Genomic DNA, 21,015 nt, shown 5'->3' on the forward strand with positions numbered 1-21,015 from the left:
ATGCAAACATCCTTCCGTGTGGAGCCTGGGAAACTGGCACTTGCCCCCAAAACCACACGGCTATTTCCAGTGCAAGCTGCCCTGACAGCCGATATGCTCCTGCACACCATCGATACTGTCAATAAGGAGCACAGGAACGATGGGGGATCCTTGGCATCCTCCAGAAAAACTGTCACTTCGCTATGGCCGCTATATAAAACTGATAGCGTAAAAATGCTACGGAGCAAAGTCTTTGCAACTGGCCATCGCTAAACTGACACGGAATAGCTCCCAAACCGCAGTTACTGATGAGCGATGAAAAAAAATTAGACATCATTTTTTACATTTCAGACTGTATGGAGCAGTCTGTCATTGGCAGAGGATGAACACATTAACACCCAGCAGCCCTAATCCAAACAGCACTTCAGTGCTTATTTTATCAGCACTGCTCTTTTAATACCTTAAAAAACTGAGGAAAAACCCCAGCAACATACCCTTATTTTGACTTTACCTAAAGATTTTGATGCTGTACATTTGCCCAAACTTTGAATATCCCACTGGGGTTTTCTCTGATTTTTTTAAAAATAATTAGATTATAAAAATCACATTGTCAGTGTACTGCCATCAAAACTACACAAGTTCACAGATTGTTATAAAAGGGAAATTTTATGGTCCTTACACTACTGGACAGGGTCAGCTCCTTCACTGCTACACAAGTTAAGCCATTTGTTTCATTTCACAGCTATTCTCCCTTAACCATTTATCTTTAGTGATCTGTCATGACCTTTTCAAGCTCTCATTTCTGACACTTCCCAGATACAGTGAGTCAAACTTCACTGGAAGCAAACTATCACACCCAGATAGTTTGCTCAAAAGCAGAAAACATGTCCTGCTTCAGCACCAGCATATAAATCCTTCCTTAACAAGACAGTTCAAAATAAACTCAGAAAGCCTCTTCTGTACAAATTTGAGAGAAACAGACTCTTGCATGTGTTTGAGGATGGAAGAATCGAGAGACTACAGTGACAATAATAATACAGGAACTCGTACAGTTTAAATTTAACAATTCCACTGATTTCTACAGAATAAACGTATTCCGTAAACATCACAGCACTTAATATTTTACTGCTGAATCATTTCTTTATGGAAGGTATTTCCAAGAATGTCACAGGTCACCTACCAATGCATCATTAATCAAATTTTCACAATTTAAACACAAAGATAAAAAGCCATTCAATCATTTTAAAACAGTAATGGGGCTTTTATAATTCAAGATTCTGTCATCCCTTGGCCTTCGGGTTTTCAAAAGCATTCAGAAAGCTAATAAGGACAATATAAAACCTTTCGAGAATGCTAGTTTTATTTTGTTCCACCTCAAATTTCCACTTGGTCGTTAAAATCCTTCAGTCTCAGAAAAGGAAAAATGTAATCATTCCTAATTTTGCATATCCTCATTTAAAAATAACAAAACAGTTGGCAAGACGCTTTCCATTAGGGAGTCTAGATTGAAAACCAGAGATGAGGTCATTAAATAATGGCCTTCTTTCAGAAGAAACATGTGCTAGCTGATTGTGGATAATAAAAATACCAAAGTATTTTCAACTGAAAGCAATTTTTTTTAACTGCTGAAATGCTAGCAACGCTTTCAAGTGATGTGCTCCATGATAAAATGGACCAACATGATAATGACTGCTTTAAAACAGTCTGAGATGGACAGTCAGCTATTAGAGATGGCCAAAGGTTTGAACTGTTCCATTTTCCTAAGCGTTATAGTACAGATTGATTTACCTAACTGAACATCAGTGGTGAATCGAAGCCTATGGATCATGCTGACTTTGAAGGACTTGTAATGGTGGCTACTGAGCATGTCCTGAACTGTAGCTATATCGATCTGAGGGTCCTCCTCCGAGACCTCTTCTCCTCTTGAACCTGCAAAACAAGCCAACAATAATGAACGAGAGGTTTAAAATATGGCACAGGATTCAGCTGGCATGTGAGCACGGCTGCGAGGCTGCAGCTGCGGGCGGCCTTTTAAGAAAGAACAAAACGCTCAAGTTCACGTCTCTGGGAGGAGGAAATCCTCACCCTCCGGCCACAGGCAAAACCCCCCATTCACGGAGGACGTCCCGACGCACACTTGCGTCCCACACGAAGAGCCGTGCAGCGTCCCCACAGCAGGTTCTCAGGTGGCACGAGACACCCTGGACTGCCAGTATCACCCAGGGCTGAGCCAGTGGGACCCTCGCCAGGACACCCGCAGACCGCCACCCCGGGCAGAAGGGGGGGCCTGCCCCCAGCCTCGGCAGCATTTTCAGGTGCTGCCCCCGACGGATGCCCCAGCATGGCTCTCCCCTGTTTCAGCACCTCCCAGGTGGGATGTGACGCTGGCACCTTGCTGCAGCGCTGCCAGCCCCTCGGGCGCTCTGATCTCAGCACTGCAGCAACGAAGCTACGCTTTATTTACTGATTAGTATTCTCATTACTACTGCAGGTACTGGCTTTATAAAAGGTAACATCTCATTAAGCCAAAATGCCAATTACTGAAAAAATGTAACACGCTTTAAAGATTTTTTTACATTTTATGACGTTGGATTAACACCAATTTAAACATTACTATAATGCGATATATAATTTTGCGCAGAGTAATTTCTATGCCAGCTGCTAATAAACCATCTCAGCCCTAAACGATCATTCAGATGCTGTTAGATAAAGTGATATAAATATGTTTGAAAACTGATTTAGCTTCTTACAGAAGATACTGAAGAATGACACGTTTTCTTTAATATCCCAGCTAATGTAGTCCTAAAAGCTGAATCAACTGCCAGTTCAGAGTACTACATTTGCGGCAGGAGATTAATGAAAACTTCATATTTTGCTGAAATTTTAATAATGGGAAGATGAGATGATGGAATTTTAGTACAGGTCTTAAAGATCCAGCAAAGCAGGCTAAGACCTTGTCAGATTTTTTGTTAATAATTTTGTTTGAGACTTGCACAGCTGGAGCAGCCTCAACACGTAACGCTTCCCACACTGACCCTTCCCACCCCGTGCAGGGACCCCAGCTCACAGGGAAGCTGCAGTGGGTCTCCACGTTTGGGCCCAGAGGACAAGGGGACGGTTTGCCAGGAGAAGCCACAGCTGCCAGGGGAGGAAAACCCTGCACTTGTCTCAGACCCACCCGCTGACGCAGAAGCAAGCTGCCTTTTACCAGGGGGGTCGGAGCGGCAGAAGCACGTGCGTTTGCTTCGGCAAGAGAAGCTGTGGGGGTGCTGGCCATATGCAGGACAAATGCGGGTGAGAGACAAGAAAGACCCCACCTAAGCATGCAGCATTTTTCCTGCTGGCTGAAAGCATTCCCCTTCCTCTCTGCTAATCCAGTGACCAACATCACTGCCTGCAGTAAGTATCTTACACGTCTGCGTCAAAGTAAGGTGAGCATTTGCTGTTAAACAAGTCAAAATCCATGCTGAGAGCATGCAGTAGGAGATTCCCATTTCCTAGACGTTATTCAGGTAAGCCTTGGCCCTGCCCGCGGCACAGCACCACCGCTCCTCGTCCCACAGCCTGCTGACACGCAACCGGGGACCTGTCCTCAGGGAAGGGGGACAGCAAAGGGTTAAGCTACAAATTGGGCTGTGCCATTCGACTTGAAAGAATTCCAAAAATCAAATGAAACAGTCTACATGTGAATTTATGCAGAGCCATCTTAACATTGCAACCACTCTATGCTCCAGAATGACAAGATAAATTGTAATGGCTCCTTCGGAGACATTACAATGTATTTTGTCAAAGACCCCTGTGTTAATGTCTCTATACTATGGATTATCATAATGTATCATGTCAAATCCTCATGCTGCAGTACTTCAAAGATACACTGAGATATGTCAAACTTTTTGGTGCACTTAAAAGCATCTTGAGACATTGTGGCATGGTGGTGCCTGAAAGCAAAGCAGGAGGATGGCAATGCCACTGCTGCCCTGTTGTCGAGGGCAAACTGGGACCCTCTTCCACTGACGGATCCCAGTGAAATGCCCATTAAGCCCTGGCAGCAGCTCCCAGGCATGCGGCCAGCCCTGTCCCCGCAGCGTGCAGGGACACCGGCACACTGTGCCGGGCTATGAGCCGCAGCAGAGCGGAACTGTGCGGTTATGCCCGGGCACCCCCCTGCCCCTGCCCGCAGGGGAGTCGGGGGTCAGTGCTGGCGGGGGGTGGCAGAGGAACCCCGAGCCCCGCACACCCCCGAGGCTGCCTCCTCGCGGTGGGTGCCTGGACTCCCGCCTCTGTGCAATGGGCAGTGCTCTGCGTAGCGGCATTGTACGTACAGCGTTGCATGTGAAGAAGGGCTAGCGCCAACAAACTGAACCGGTAGCAGCAAGAAATTCCGAAATAACACAAAGAACAGCAACATATTAACCTCGTACCCGCAACTCCTGTGTTCTTAAAAGACTGCACAAGATCCAGACTCACAGGATGCTCTACAGGTTCTGCTGCCTTTGTGTGCCCAGCCTCCCCACCCGGCCTCCAGCCTCCCCAGCCTCACCACCCACACTGATTACCGGCAAAGGGGGAACGCTAATTATCCACTTCACCGGCTAGTACCAAACTGAGTCTTCTCAGATTTCACACCGCCAAAAAAAAGTATTGGAAAGAAAAATTAGCAGCCTGCCAGATCACATCCAGGGGAAAAAACTGTCACTGTAACCAAAATCGTGAGCACCGTGTCAGCATCTAAACTGCAGGAGCATCACCCGCCACAGCGGAGCAGCCAAACAGCAGGACTTTGCTCTGGATGCCTTTCAGATCCTCTGCGTATCTGTAACCTCTGCCGACTTTGTTTTATGAAGCTTTGTGAATGGATTCAGGTTTACAGAATTTCTACAGTTGCTGCTCTTGGGAGAGCAGCCAGGAACTCCACCATCAAAACAGATCATCTGTCTAAAGATGGCAAGACATGCAGACCCCTGAGGGTGCATTGGATAATAGCAGTAATATCAGTAACAACAGAGAGAAATGCCCTGCAGGGAAAAACCTGACTGCAGAACTTGGCATATTGCTCTTACCCCGCAGCTCTGTGAGGATGTCTGCGAGACTGCCAGCGTTCGGCAGCGAGGGAAGAGCCATCTCCACCAGCTGATTGGGGGAAAAATCATAAAAATGTTTTCCACATGCAAGCAGCTGTGAATAAACCTGTCAAATATTTACAGGCCTGTCAGGGTATTTGTAATGGAGATCACAGTGTGGCTTTTGAATGTAAAAGCTTCTGCTCGGGAAGACAATCAAGTAAAGTAGATGCTCCAGGTCTATTATTTAGCCCAAGAGCCGACCCAGCAATACGGATCCGCTGGCATAGAGATCGCTTGGTCCTGGGAGGGACAGAATCCTCCTCCAGAAACAAACTCCTTCACACAACGACATGGAGACTCAGTTTGCAATGACCTCTGCATTTTTACCTTATAGTCTACCTAATTAAGACTCATGTTGTGAAAGAAAAGGTGAAAAAAGTTGGAGTCAGGTGTGGGATGAACAAGGCACAAGACAAGAACCTGCATGAAGTGCAATACGCAGCTACAGGGGAGGCACGCCCAGGGCAGGGGTTTAACTGTTGGAGAAGCTGGGCAGGAAAATCCATGAGTGGAGCAGGAAAAGAATGGCTGAGGGGAAGCCTGTGCTTCCCCCCACGCCAGGGACTGAGAAATGCGTGGCACGGCTGCGCAGGACTCTTGCTTGCCCTGCACCGTGGCATGGCCACGGCTCTGCAAGCCTTGCCCCCGCCTGGGCAGCATGTGTGCGGGGCAGAGCAGGGCTGGTGCTCGGGCCGGCAGGGACGGGGCAGCCGGTGCCTCTGCCCGCGCAGCCCGTGCCGCCTCTGCCCGCAGCGGGCCAGCTCCCCCCCTGCCACAGCCCTGGGCCAGCCCCGGATAACTGGGGAACAGCCTCCCACCACCTTCCAGGAGCTCCACTCGTTACAGTTGCTTGGACTCGACCGGAGCTCCAGGCCCCCTGGCAGGGCAGTGCCCGGCCACGCTGGGGGCTGCGCTGGGGGCTGGGGGCCACGCTGGGGTCTGTGCACACTGCGCAGGTGGCCCCATGCTGCTGAACGCTGAACCCCAAGGCCAGGGAGGTGACAGTGAAGCGGGGGTCGGTCAGTGGGAGCATGGGGAGCCTGTGCTCACGGAATCTCCCAGACAGAACCACAGATGCTGTGCAGCTGATCACGATCTCATGGAAATGTTTTTAAATCCCTAAAACCGGTCACCATGGGAGAACACACGGTGCTGGATGGAGGGAGACCCCATACCAAAGGCAGGCATTCCGTTCAGCTACATCGCTTTTTTCTTTATTTCTCCGGTCTCCTCCGTCCTTACCAGTGGAGGGACACCCCAGCCAGCCTGACCGCTCTCCATCGCCGCTCAGATTGCTTGTGCGGCAAAACCATACAGAACATTAAACCACAGCCTCCTCCTTTGAAAAAAACCCAAACGGAGTGGTGTTTTCTGCCCATAGAAGCTGAATAAAAAGCAAACCTGGTGTCAAGGGCTCCACACTTCTACTCTTTAAGCTGGCTGCTGTGGTGACGCACTATGGTGTGTTAGAAGTCACAGTCACGGCACTAGTTTGCAGTCTCTGGGTTTGATGGTCACCCAGAAAACTGACACATTTCCCAGGCTGGAAATGACAGTTTAAGACCTTTACTCTGTTGCTGGGGCTTTTTGCTTTGTTTTCTTTAGCTTGTTTGAAAACCAGGTTCAGTACAGAGATAGCACTTTTGTTCAAGTGCTTGAACTACTGTGCAATACAGAGCTGTATAGTAACTCAATCCAATCTCCTCATAGAAAATCCTAATTTTCAAATGAGACAAACGGTAATGAAACGACAGGCACTGGAAGCACGAGTCTGAAAATAAGTTAGAAGTGAAAAGAAGGAGCCTTACCCAAAAGGGACCCCTGCAAGCACTAGAGGATGTATAAAAATGACACATTAGTAATATCAGAATATTGAAATGCCGTATGTAGACTATTCAAGAGCAAGTGAACCTGTATTTCCTCGATAAAACAACAAAATATAAAGTTAACTGCATTGCAAAAATGTCCCTTATTACTTTAATGTGCTAGTATATTGCTTAATGAAAGTTCTTAATTGTAATACAATTAATTACATACACAGAGTCCCCAATTACATTTTCCAATAAGACATTGGCTTTGGTACAGGTCTAAAGGCACTAAACCAATTTTAATATATTAGCACCAATTTCCCTTGAATACTAATTACTATCTAATGATAAAATGAGAAAGAGGAACTTTCCAGAAGTAAGATGGTAAGAATAAAACTAAATTAGCCATGAACAGTTTGCTACTATACATAAAAGCATTTCACGTTACAAAGTGCAAGCTTTTAGTTTAAAGATAAATCTTAGTGCAAGTTAAAAAGTTTGCCATACTGGAAACAGTTTATTCGTTTGAATGCTATTAGTAAGCACTGGATAGATAGGGGATTTCTCTGTGCATATTTCTTAATAATGGAAAGTTTTCTGTTTCATTTAATACCCTGAAATATAAACTTTCTATTTGCCCGAAGGAAACTGGCAGCTATTTTACTAGCAGATGTTTGGCATCATACATATATATTTATTTATAAATGAATATGAGACTATGAAGAGCACATTTACAAATAATAGCTGTTATAACAGAGTTTTCCCTGACTGACATATCTAAGCTAAAAGTATTTCAAATAAAAACAAAATGCACAAAATGAATATTTCATTTTGATGTTAGGGTTTTCAAGCTATTATTTTATTAATAGTGCAAAACTGTCAATATTTCTATTCTAATGCCATGCCGAAAGATAGCTCCTTAAGCACTACAAAATCCAATTTCTTATTCCGTACTGGGGGAACCAGGCTCTGTACAATGCATGAATTATGGCTGATCTTACATACTGCGTTGTCCTTGAACTATGTGGGCAGAGAGTTAACTGCACGGGTGTTCCACATACATCCCCGAGCAGGGACAATGGAAGATTGCTTTAAATTCACCCACATTTTGGGGGAAAAACTATAATCAGAAGATTTCTCCTGCATTCCTTACTTGAGTTTGATATCAGCTCGGAGAACACTCAGGACCAGCACAGCAGCAGAGACAGAATTCACATTAGCGTCTACTATTTTGCGGATTGCTGCCAGCCTTGAACAAACTAAACCAGTGACTTGCTTTTGAACTCCACAGAGTCAAAGGGTCTGGATTGCCTTTGCTCCTCCATGTTCTAGGTGCTAGCTGATAAACCCAACACCCATGAACGAGACAAAAAGCCACCACCTACCGATGGGATGCTGGGGCAGCAGGGCAGGAGCACGGGGGCTTGGGGCAGCCCTCAGGGTCCTGCCCAGGGCGCTCCCCATCCTGGGGGCATCTTCATCCCAGCCAGGGCCCCCAACCACGAGCACCACTGATGTGCTTAAGGAGGGCCAGGAGAGCTCACAAATTAGGGTACTTCTGACTCACAGCCCCAGAGGTCTATCCTACAGCCTTCCATTCTGCCCAGGAGCTGCTTTGGCATCCCCTCGCCTAGGAGGGAAGTGGAGCAGTTGCTGCACAAGGACTTCAGGGAAAGGGAAAAGTGTTCCCTCAACGTTACTGACTGACATTTCTTTTGAGACAAGGCCTCCGTGGCTCTCCTGCGGCATTCGCTACTCATGCGGAAAAGAATACCTCCTGCTAAAGCACTTACAAACTTATGACATTTACTATTAAAGTAATGGTGCAACCTGAACCTAGTCACTCATGAGAACTAAGAGCATCAGCAGATACAGCTATGAGCCACAGCATGGATTCCTCTGCAGATGATAAAAATACGTTAAAAATGCAGTATATACAATATACCTTTAATTCTAGAGCCTGGATTAAAAAAAATGTTACTTCTAATCAAAACGTGCAAAACTTCTGAAAGCATGAATCTTTTCATAGATTAAAAATTGATGCAAAAATAATAGGATGGATGCAGACATCGGGGAATTCTGGCTTGTGGAAGAGTGCAACTTGATTAGCGAGGTTAAAATTGCTCCATTTCCTCATGCACAGCAGCCCTGCCACCTTCTGCTGCATCCTCTCCTATGGTTTCTTAGAAGCATTTTATGAAGAAATTAACCAGGAGCATCATTTTGGAAGCAAGTCCCACTCTGCGGAGAACGGCAGCCAAAACTGTGAGTGCTTAATCTCAGCTCCAGCGCTGACGTACCACCAGTGAGCTTGTGGCAGCTGCTATTCCTTAAATGGGAGCAGAGCCTACTACTCGCCACTGGAATTAGGAGGTACTTTGGGGATGCTCTGCTCTCATTCTGGGATAAAGTATGAAATGCTATGGACAAAAAGCATAAATGGAAAGGTCTAATCTTTGTAAAGAAAGAAAAAACTTTACTACTGAAACAGGCTCTTACTACGATCGTTTGCAGCAAACACACTGAGCATGGCCTTGGCCGACAGCTTGAATGCTGCTGGCTTCCTCATTAGTACAATCAACATTTTTACATCTGAATTAAAATAGAATGAAAAAATGCCCCAAAACTGAGAGCATGACTGTTGGGAAGAATGAAGGATCGACCAAAATGCTACGGAGGACAAACACAAATCAATGTCAAATGTTTGGTTGTTTTTTTAAAGTTTCATATAATTTCTTGTAAAGAAATTTATCAGGAAATAATATCAGGACCTTAAAAAAATTAACAGAATAGAAATATTTGAGCATAGCTGGAGAGAAGATTATTTGTCTAGACCTTTAAAAATCATCAGACTGCTCTAGTTACACCTGCATGGCTAATTTCTTTAGATGCTATTAGAAAAAAATCAGTGCCTCTAACAGCCATATTGACGTGGCAAAACCTGCAGACCAACCACTTTATTCACTAAGCAATGCCTGCAACAGAAAAAGTTTTGTATTTCCAGTGTTTTTCAGGGTTGGTCACAACTTTACACAGCAGAGTTTAACAGAAAAAGATTAATCATGAAGCGATAAACAGGATGCAGACTATTTACTAGAAGGTATGAAATCCATCATTTCCCTCTGGAATAGTGTTTTGGCACAACTGAGAAGTGTCTCAGGAAAGAGTCTCGTCAAAACTTACTTGCCCAGACAGTACAGCTTGTGTTCCAAAATACATAACTTATGTGAGTTTAAGCAATTTACAAGAGCAAAAGTGAAAAGGGGAAACATACTGTTCTCCCGGACAAGGCAGAATTCCAAAGTGCTCTGGCTCTCCAAGGTACAGTCTAAATCTACTGGGACATTAGGTTCACTCTGCTTCTCCAGCCGATACTGAGGACCTGAAACATAAAGTAACTTGTAAAATCATCTGTTTTCTAACAAAGTGATGGCTTATCACGTTCAACTAACATGAGATTACTTGTAGCCTGGTAGTAAGGCAGGTAGATGTTTATGTTTCAAAGCTCTCTGCTGAAGGGAAGGGCCCTGTCATCAAACGGTGGAGGATGCGTGCAAGGAAACATATTCCAGTCCCCTTTGGCTGCCCAGCACCGCTACCTGGCCGACTCCTGCCCAACACTTCTGTGTTACTCCTGCACCAGGTGAGCCTGGGTTACACACCCTGCCCGTGCCGCAAGACTGGGCTCTTGCCAGCTGTGAGAAATACCTGCTCAGGCCCTGGTGTGCACCATGTCGGATTGTCGGGGCACCCTCCCTGATGCGGAAAAGCACAGCAGGATCGCTCCCCTTTGCCCTGCCCTCCCGGTGGCCCTACAGACCGAAGGCCGGCTGCTGTGCGCCGGGGAGCCCCGTGCCGTGCTGCTGGGGTTGCAGCACACCATGGCCCACGGCTGGGAGCTGGGGGGGCTGCCTCCACCGGCGGGGAAGGCCAAGGGGAGCCCAGCTGTGGGGGGAGGCTGCCGTGGCCATGGCCGTGTCTGCACAGAGCACCGAGGAGCAGCTGGGGAGGAAACCGGCCCTTCTTCTATGAACTGCAGTTTATCCTGAAAACCAGCTCTGTGACACCCAGTCTGGCTATTTCTCCCTCTGCCACGATGTGTTTCTCCAAAGCAAGCGCTCCCGAAGTGCAGGGCAGGGACGTTGTCACCACAGCCGCCGCTGCCCAGCCGGGCGGAGGGTGGCAGTGCCTGGCAGCGCCACGGCTGCGAGGAGCCGAAAGGGCCACCCAGAGATGGGTTTGCTTTTTGCAGAGATCTGTTCACTGTTAACACCCAGCCGCTTCGAATGTGCCTGTACAGATGCTGTTGCTTCAAATGAATTATTTTCACGTATGTTGCATTTAACTGTAGATCCTCAAGATGCAGGTGCCAACCACCTTCTTCCCAAACCATCTCACCAAAGGAAAGATGATACTACTTAAAAAACTGTTTTCCAACCACAGAAAATGTATTAAAAAGCATTTTCTATAAAAATAAGGCCACTTTTTTAAAAAAAATATTGTTGAATGGATTCTTAAGCTATATGCCCTAGCTGGGATAAAAAAAGGAACGCAATCCCAGGGGAAGCCCTGCCAGTCAGGCACAGGCCAGCAGGACAGGACCCGATGGGATGGCTCAGGGAAGCCAACCTCTGCATGGGACCCCGGGCAGGAGAAAAGCCACTTCCAAGGGCAGGAGCTGGCGGAGGCAGCTCCATCCCTGCGGCAGCCCCAGGCAGGGTGGATCTCCATCCTGCTCCCACCCAGGAAGTGTACACCAAGTTCTCAGCTGTGTCATTTCTGTAAAAATGGGTAAAATAACTCTAAACGGGTACCTGAAAAAAATTAAGTGATGCAAAGAACCTTCGGCCAGGTCTTACTTTAACAAAAAACCCTAGAACTGAAATAACGAAATCTATTCCCTCTTTATCAGTACTTAAAATATTTCTGAATGTTTCCTGACTTTGAATTATGACAGTATATGATGAAATATTTAAAACATATAAAAAAATTAAGTATTTTAGCCTCAGATGGCATGCCTAAGAAATGGAATTTGTTAGCCAATTAATTTTAAATTTACTACAGCAGAATTTCAATTACGGCTTCTCATTTTGTCTCCCCAGAAGCCACGTGAAGTGCTCACCGCCCGACCCAAGTGTGTTCTGCTCCTGCAGCGGAACATTATTTCTCCGTAGAACGGAGCTCCCTTATTCCAGGTGACTCTCCGGGCCCACGTGGGCCGGGCCACCCGCAGCCCGCAGGGGAATGCACAGCCGCTCCCCCCGCCCGTGCAACCAGCACCGGATGCGTGGTGGTCAGGGCATCTGCAGAACAAACTGCGCTCGGGAACTGGCTGGGATGTCTCACAGAAAGGGAAGCAGAGACAGCCGCCGCTTCTCCTCTCCCAGCTACTGGAAATGTGACCAAAAATGTAGAATAAATTAAATAAACAGAGGCCTGGCTTGTTAGGCAGAAGCAAATTATACTGAATTGAAACAAGTATCAAAATGGTACATCAATTGGTATTTTAAAACTGGTGTAGGCTTAAAAACTGTATCAGTGCCAGCAAAACCTGCCTGCTCTGCCTGTCTGTAAGAGCCACTTTCCAGGTTCCCAGCCTACACCCGGATGCTGAACAGTACCAGCAGTGACACAGCAGCAGAACTGCTGGTCCCCATCTGCATCTCTGTGTTCTTGGTACCTGGTACCACATCCCAGACTCCCAGCGTTTCTACCACAGACACAGCCTCTTGCCCCCACCAGTGCCCCAGCCCACCGACCACAGCACCAGCACCGGGACCTGCCAGCGCCTGCCGCTGCATCCCAGCTCCCCACAAGAACAGCATCACCCTCTCTCAGAAACAATCACCACGACGCTGAGCAAGCTTCCTGCCATCCTGTGCAGTGATGTCGGTGATATCTCCCTCACCAGCACCATGCCAACATCAAAGCCTGATTTTTATCTGGAGCAACTTGAGTATTCCACGATCAGGTAAATTGTGTTGTCCAGTTTGTGTCAAGACCGTATTAACTGCCTGCTAATAAAGCATCGAAATGGAGCTACGGATTGGAAACCAAGGCAACCTGCCATATGAATAACTCCTTTAAACCAGAAAAAACTAAGACATTCATTAAAAAAGTGTAAATGGATTTTTAGAGAGTATCTATTCTTAAATAAAACATTTTAAATATCTGTACACATTTACATGACCTCTACTTCACAACAGATGAAAAATGTTAGGCTGATTCTGTGGAGGAGTTTTACTACCAGACTTCTCTCACAAGTTCAGATGATGTCATTGGAGTAGAAATATTAGGGAATTTAATGGTCCCCTAACAGAACATTGCTCTGGGAATTTCAGCAAAATTTCAAGTGGTAATACTAAAGCTGGATTTTATGGCTTTCTGTAATCTGATGCAAACGCTCCATGTAGTTGTAAAACAAACCTTTAAATTCCTGGCACAGATGGCCCTGGCCCATGACCCCAGCAGAGCTCTGGCGGCAGGACCGCAGCTCGTCCGCGGCATCGGCTGGGGCGGCAGCCCAGGTGTGCACCCCACACTGCTTGCTGCGGCATGGCGGGGAGCAAACCGCATGTATGACGTTCCACCACCCAGCTGGCAGCACCTATGTTAAAATGGAAGTTACCAGGGCAAAATGGGTCAACAGTTGGACCTGATGACCTCAAAGGTCTTTTCCAACCTAAATGATTCTACGATTCTATGAAAACAGCCAGAAGACAAAGCTAATGAATACGAATCCTCTTCTAGTTCTGTCATTTTGTCACAAATACTTGGAGTGAGAGAAGTCGGTGCTACAGCGAGCAGGGCTGGAGGAACGAGCGCTCGTGTGGCTGGGGAGGAAGGGGAACCAAGGCAGCGGGCAGAAACCAGAAACGAAGGAGTGCAAGAGAAGGGGCTATACCTTCAAGCAAACTTTTTTATTCAAAACCCAGCGGGAATTTGTTTGGGGCTGCAGAGCCCCTGGAGAGCCGGGCCCCTTCTCCACCAGCTCTGGTGACCTGACGCATCCAGTCTTCTCCATTCTTGGGCCACACAAGTAGTGAAGCATCCTGCATGCCGGAGTGAGGGCTTAAACCACATACTGCAAACGATACCAGTAACAGCAATTCTTCTCTTCCAGACTTAGTTTGAGTGCACTGACAGACCGGGAGCTGTGGAGGAACGGGGCTAACTTCGACAGGCGGAGCTGCTCCATCCCAGGGCCACGCTCAGCATCCCTGGAGCCGGGTGCTGGCACACCTCACCTCCGGGCCTCAGTCTCCGTTACACACGTCCCTTCCACTAAACCCCCCATCTAGTCATCCACACCATGGCTTCTGCCTACAGGTACCCACTGTGCTTCCGTTATTTCAAGACACCTCTTTGGTAAAAGGAAGGATTACCAGGAATTTTACACGGAAACACCCCCAGTACTACACCCACAGCTTCCTACTGCACAATTCAAAGATGCCCCAGGAAGAATCCCACCTGGTAATCAAATTAAGCATCTCTTACAAAAGGCAATGGCCATCCGCATAACAACAAACCAATTCTGTTGCCATTTAAGCTGCAAAGCCTTCAGAATGGGGTTTTGAAAGCATGACCCATCAGTTCTAATTTTTAAAACTTATCCTTTCAGTCAAGACTAGAAAAAGGTCCATTCCAACTTTTATCTTCCCTACAAAGTGCTGTTATCTTGAGCTGATGTCAGGAGCTCTCTCTCTCTTTCTGCTGACAAGCAGAGACGAGAGAGATAAGATTGGGAACGAATCTCACTTCTCTGAGTAAATAAATAATCAATACTCATCTAAATGTAAATGAGAAAGTATCCCCCTCTGATAACAGGGCTCTTATCAAACAGCCAATTTTCTACAGACATTTGGCCTCAACCAAATCACCATCATTCAGCCCCAGCCTAATGGCTAAAAATCGTAACTAAATTGAACCGATCACCAGAGATCAACTAAGTTCAGCCATGGCTACTACAGGTTCAAATGTTTGGAATGCAATTTTTCCCCCATTAACTTTCAATAGCAATGAAGAATACCCCGGTCAGAGGTTGAATCTGCACAATAAACAAACACTAACACTTAAAAAGAGAACGCAGCTTTAAACAAAACCACAAACAAAACCCATGTTCATCTCCAAACTAGTTAACAGGGTAAAATAAGGATTATTGAAAGACTTACCTCAATATTTAATGTTTACAGCACTGTCAAACCTAACCTAAAAAGACCAGCATAAACAAAAAAACCCAAATGGTTTAAAACTGAACCCATGTTTTACTGTTAGTCTCTGCAACAAAACACATCGCTACATCCTCTTTGTCCCTTATCTTTACGTCCCTCTCAAGAGCTCCTATAATTCTCACAAAAGCCCCAGTTCCAGCTCTGCTGTCAGCTGTTTCTGCTCCCTTTATGGTCCATGTATTTGTTCAGAACACTTTTGAGTTTCTGATTTCCATAACACTGACCTCCCAAATTTATTGCACTGTGCGAGAAAAATAATTCCTTTCCGTTTCAAAAAGCCATTGTCAACCCACTGCTTTTGGGGCACACATCTCCCGTCTTCGGAACAGCTGTGATACCCTGCCCCCCTGCAACGTACCACCTCTACCACATGCACTTCACAGCCTTCTCTTGTCCTCAGCCATGTCTTGCCCAAACCAGAAAAGATCTTATCTCCTTAGCATCTACTCCTCGCTTCACACATCTGATCCATTTTCACACTCATCCATTTCTGTACCTTTTTACTTTTATATTATACTGTTTGAGATAAAATATAACAATTAAGATGTGGACTCATGATGATTTATGGACTAGCATAGTAACGCTTTCTGTTTTGTTCTCTACTCCTTTCCTAATTTCTGGCGTTCAATTTATCTTTCTGACTGCTTCTAACCACTGAGCTGAAGTGTTCAGAGAACTACTCATGACGACTCTGGGACACTTTTCTTGACTGATGGAAGGTAATTAGAGCCCATCATTGTATACACATAGTTACGGCTGCTTTTTACTATGTATATTATTTTGCACTCATTGACACTGAATTCCCTCTCTCATTTTATTGTCCTGTCACTCAGCGTTGTGAGATACCTCTGCAGTGCTTCACAGACAGCTTTTATTTGCACTATTCTTACTTCTTTTGTATCAACAACACATTTCGTAACATCAGCATTCACATCACTTTCCATGCCCCACATTAATGGAACAATGCAGGTTCTACCAGTTCCACTGGAACTCCACCAGTAACCTAGTTACTAATAACAGAGGGCCATTATTCTTATTCTTTGTTTCCTGTCTTTTAATCAATTATTAATCCATGCGAGGATCTTCCTTCTCATCCTGTGACAGCTTAATTGCTTTATGAGTCTTTGTCAAATCTTTTTTGGAAATCTAAGCATGCTATGTAAAACACATCATCCTCATTCAGATGGTCTCCGGCTTCCTCAAAGACCGCTTACCTGTTTCTGAGGCACAACCTGCTCTACAAAAGCCATGACAATTTTTTTCCTCTGTATAGTGCATTTGTCTGCATGTCATCTACTAATTCTGCTCTTTGCTACCACTGCATTTGACAGTTTTGCAGTTTGCCTGGTAAGGAAGGCAAGGTGTATGATGTCTCCTTAACTCCTTTAACAAACACTTGCCACCACCCACGCCTGAAAGAGCAGCAGATACAAGCAACGTTACACGTTGTATTTAACAATGCAGCACCTTCATAATTGACCCCTACCAAACCTCCTGGTGCCTACTGTCGGCTCACAGCGGTTTGTTGCTGTTTGTGGATTAGTTTCAAAACCTGCTCTCCTGACACAGCTCCTCTACTGAAACACTCCGGCACAAGAACATCTTCAGCCTCCAAACACGAGACCTGCTGAGGCTTGGGGCAGAGCGGGGCATGTGCCCCGTGGTATCTCAGCTGAACTGCAAAACTCGTCTGGTTTGACAACAGGCAGAGACCTGCCCCCGGCAAGCTGGCAAACACTACGCCGGGAGCTATGGACGTCCACGGAGGTGCGGGACACAATATTGTAGCTCGTCACCTAAACAGCCGCAGAAGTTCACAGGGCGCTGCAGGAGGATGGCCACGTCTGTGCACGGCCAGCGCCTGCCCCACCAGCCCATGCGCGGGGACACAGGAGATGCGCCATGCCAACGTGTGCTCCACTGGGAGCATGGTGCCAGCTGCGGGGGGCTCCAGGCTCCTGCCGGCATGGCTGTAATTCCAAAATAACACATGTAAAACCAGAAACTTGAAGACGGTCAGGCAGCCGTCACTTAATAGTCTAGGCAGCAGATGCCAGGCAGACAGTAAATAAGCAAAAGCGAATATGAGCTATGTTCCAGGCTCTGTCCATGTACAGAAGACAGGAAAGTAGTCAAAAGAAAATACTTGATAAACATTTAATGCTGATGTCTGTGGTACTTTCCTATTTCAAGTTTCTCCTTTCACAAGGATACATGATTTATTACTTCACTGCTCCAACCCTAGGTTTTCAAAGTGTGATTTCTTTTGAGCTTAAACTATATTTATATTTATTTTTTTGTTATCACTTTTTTATTATTGCCATAGAAAATATTTGCTGGAAATATGTTGCAGCTATTACAAGGTCATAAAAAAGAGGAGGTTTATGTATTTCTATCATTTCAAATAGTCTGTCAGAAAGTATCAGTCGCACTAAGTGTAAGACTACTGGATTCCAGCTTTCCCTCTGCCAGCACATGGGTGGCATATGGAAGAATTAAAATAGCTCAGCGTGGCTGCTCCTTGGGGTGCTGGCTGGGAGCAGGCAAAGCGAGGCACCGCGCCGTCCCCTGCCAGCCCCTGGTGCAACCTGCCTCCGCAGCGGCACGGGGAGCACATGTCCCATCAACACTGGACACAGACCCTGGGCCAGGGTTACGAACAAAAGGGGCCTGAGGAGAGGGATCAATACACTGTGGAGAGCACAGAAACTGGGAATGGAGAGAGGTCTCAGGCCTCCTTCTGCAGGATTTTTCTTCGAACATGACAGAAGGGGCAAGGACTCCATTGTGTGCTCGGCAATGACAATAAAACCACAGAAAATATGTAAACAGTTTGAGAGGAAATAGCTGTAAAGCCAGAATGTTTACATCTCAAATCCTACTGCTATGAGGACATCTTAAATCTGTTTATACGTTAAAAATCCCCAAAGCCCCTCAACACCTCTGAAGTGGAATAAAGATTTTATCATTACAAATGCAAATACTGGTTAATAAATAAATATTTAAATAGTGAAAACAAACTTTTAACATTAAGCACAAGCATGAGACTTTTTTTCTGTCCAATCTGTTTTTTCTTAACTTACACTGTTGTGACATTACTGAATTTTACATACAGTTATCTGCTGCTCTCCGCAGAAATACAGATGGTTTTTGTAGAAATAAACAGTCATTTATATGAAACAATTGTAAAATAGTTTATGGAAACCAGTGGTGTAATGCATTCAAATAAATGCCAGGACCGGCTGATGGAGAGCCAAGGTGTTAAATCACACTGCTTAAGAATTCAGCTGTGGGAAACAGATAGTAAATCCAGAGTGACAGAATTTCCAGTGACGGCAAAGGTTTCTGACATCTAGTCCAGTACACAAAAACTACAGCAGTTCAAACCCATTTTACTTAACACTACCTTGACAGCCAGTGAAATTAAAGAATTTAGTCAAAAGCCCCTTAAAAAGAAACAAACACTTCATTTATGTATTGCTTTTCTGAAGAATAGAAAACATGCACATAACTAGGAGCAAACCAGTCTTTGCAGAATATTAACAGAAGTGCTTTATTTAATTGCTACTATAGACTTTTATTCTTTTGGCATTAGCAAAATATAGCTCTAAATAAAGCTGAGAGGAGAAAGAAATCATCGTGTTTGATCTATAATGTAATGTATCTTAAAGCAGAAATACCAATATACGTATTTAGGTGGGTTTTTTTAAATCACAAATTGAAGATACAATGTCAGGGCAGTACATGTGCCAGCTGACCCACCCAAAGTCCCCTCCACACTCTGCTGCCTAGAGGAGGGCACGATGTGAGCATCCCAGCATCCCAAGCATCCCAGCATGCCGAGCATCCCCCAGTCCAAGTTCAGGTGGTTATTTGAGATGCAGATCAACATGAGGCCTCTACACACTGACTCGGACTGCGAAGTGACAAAGGTCCTTCCCCTGCTACAGACACAGAAGTGACAGCACGGCAGCAAGGGGCAACACAAGCACCCAGACGGGTGCGTTTCAAGCTTCACAAAAAACAAGCAGGAAGAAGACGGTCCCACGACTCTACCTGGTGTATCAGCAGTACCTTCTTTCATCAGAGTGGATAAAATAAACAAAAAAAGTCTCCATCATCCCAACACTGAATCACAGAATTTAAAATATCACATAAATTACAGCTTTATTACCAACCCAGAAGAACCAATAAATGTATGATTTCAATACCAACAGCTCTAAAATAGACTCAGTTCAATATTTCACTTTCATTTCAGAGACCAGGCATGAAAAATTTTCCTCAACCATTCAGGCTGATGTCCAGAATCCCATCAGCCCAAATGCACAGAACTAACGAGCTATTTCTATTCTGACAAACTATTCACAAACTTTATTCCCGATGAGCTGTTCCACGCACACCAGCATCCCCGTCCCCCCCGTCAGGTCAGTGTCTGCTCAGCATCAGCAGGCTGGTGGGAAAGGGCTTGCTGAAATAAATTATTACCACTGCAAAACAGAGATGGAGTTTGTAGACAGAAGGAAATAATTTCAAGCAGCCTCCATCACACCCTCTCCAGCACAGAGGGGCTCACCCTGCACCACACCAATCCTGCTGAGGAAAATCTGCTGCAAAAATAATAAGCAAGCAACCCTTCCTCTTTCCCTAACAGACATCACGGCAGACAGCCAGTGAGCAGCGGGGCCAAACAGCTCTGGGAACATGGGGCGGAGGGTGCCAAGCAGGGGTAAGGAAAGCTGTGAGCCGGCAGAAGCTCCCCCAGGAGCAGCCAGCCCCTACCGCCCCAGCACGGGACCAGCAGAACCGGGAGAAAGCTGGGACAACCGGGGGCTCTACGCTTCACTTACGCCTTTTTTACCACCTTGCCTCTTTGGTGAAAGGGGGGCAGCAAGCAGGAGAGCCCTGACCAAGGATCTACAAATATCGATGCTCTTTTTAATTTAAATCCCGCTAATATAAACAGCTTAATGCAAGGAAAACCAGAATTTCTGAAGTATTTCCAGGTAAAGCCATTCATAACCAGGGGTACAACACCCTGCAGGGATGCTGTAATTATCCAAAACAAAGCACTGAAAGCCAGAGAAGCTCAAAACTACCATTAAGCAGAAAAGCATGCATGTAAACACACAGAAATACAAATTAATTGGCTTTTCACTGTCACAGATGCTGGGGCTTCCATCTCCTTAAGAGTCAGAGCAAACATATGCATCGCCTACTCTAACATATTTACTTTTAAATTTAAACTCCTCAGTTACCATCATTCAGTGACAGTATCAAACGTTAATGACAGTTTATTCTAATTGTGGTTCATCTCTTAAAAATGCTTTAATCACAGGCCTGTGGTTTTAAACAGTTTATCTTCCTAAGCCTCCTTTTTTAACGTATATAAATAAATACAGGTATATATGCAATACAAATACATCCCTCCCCGTCTTTCCAGCCCTTACCTTCTGTCCCATTCCCCTGCCTGCGAGGTGGGGATGGGGGCACACAGCCCAGGGGGGACACACAGCTCCCCTGGCAGCCGGAGCAGCCACCCAGCCCCAGGCCCGACGTGGCGGTGCCAGCCAGGAGTCCCAAGGCCACAGCTAACACGGCCACCTTAACACCCACAGCCCGACAGTTGCCCTCTCCTGTGCTTGCCAACACCTGATCACCCCCAGGGTGAACTGGGAGAGCCGGCGCCATCCCAAAGATGCTCAGAATGAGCATCCTTCCCCTTACTTTTCCTCGTATTTTACTTTCTCCTGCCATGTGCAACCACCCCCTTGGAGGGGAGAGCCAGCACCCCTGCCTCAAGGGGTGGCTGCAGCTCCAGGTGCCCCGGGGGGACAGGGGCACCCCGCTCTGAGCCAGAGGGGGTCCTGCAGGGCT

General features: G+C 46.0%; 1 protein-coding gene across 3 annotated transcripts in view; it reads right to left on the bottom strand.

The window, feature by feature from the left end:
• Positions 1–21,015, bottom strand: part of MAPKAP1 (MAPK associated protein 1) — a 107,307-nt gene that overhangs the window by 18,363 nt on the left and 67,929 nt on the right. Inside the window, exons 8-9 of one of the 3 annotated variants that reach the window (XM_055794640.1) lie at positions 10,185–10,292; positions 1,768–1,908 (exon numbers count right to left, since the gene is read on the bottom strand). In XM_055794640.1, the coding sequence (XP_055650615.1) occupies positions 1,768–1,908; positions 10,185–10,292 (249 nt within the window). The remainder of the gene's footprint in view (positions 1–1,767; positions 1,909–10,184; positions 10,293–21,015) is intronic. The other 2 variants (XM_055794652.1, XM_055794646.1) reach the window with 2 other exon arrangements.

This window comes from Falco peregrinus, chromosome 1, assembly GCF_023634155.1.
Source record: "Falco peregrinus isolate bFalPer1 chromosome 1, bFalPer1.pri, whole genome shotgun sequence".
Taxonomy (NCBI): Eukaryota; Metazoa; Chordata; class Aves; order Falconiformes; family Falconidae; genus Falco; species Falco peregrinus.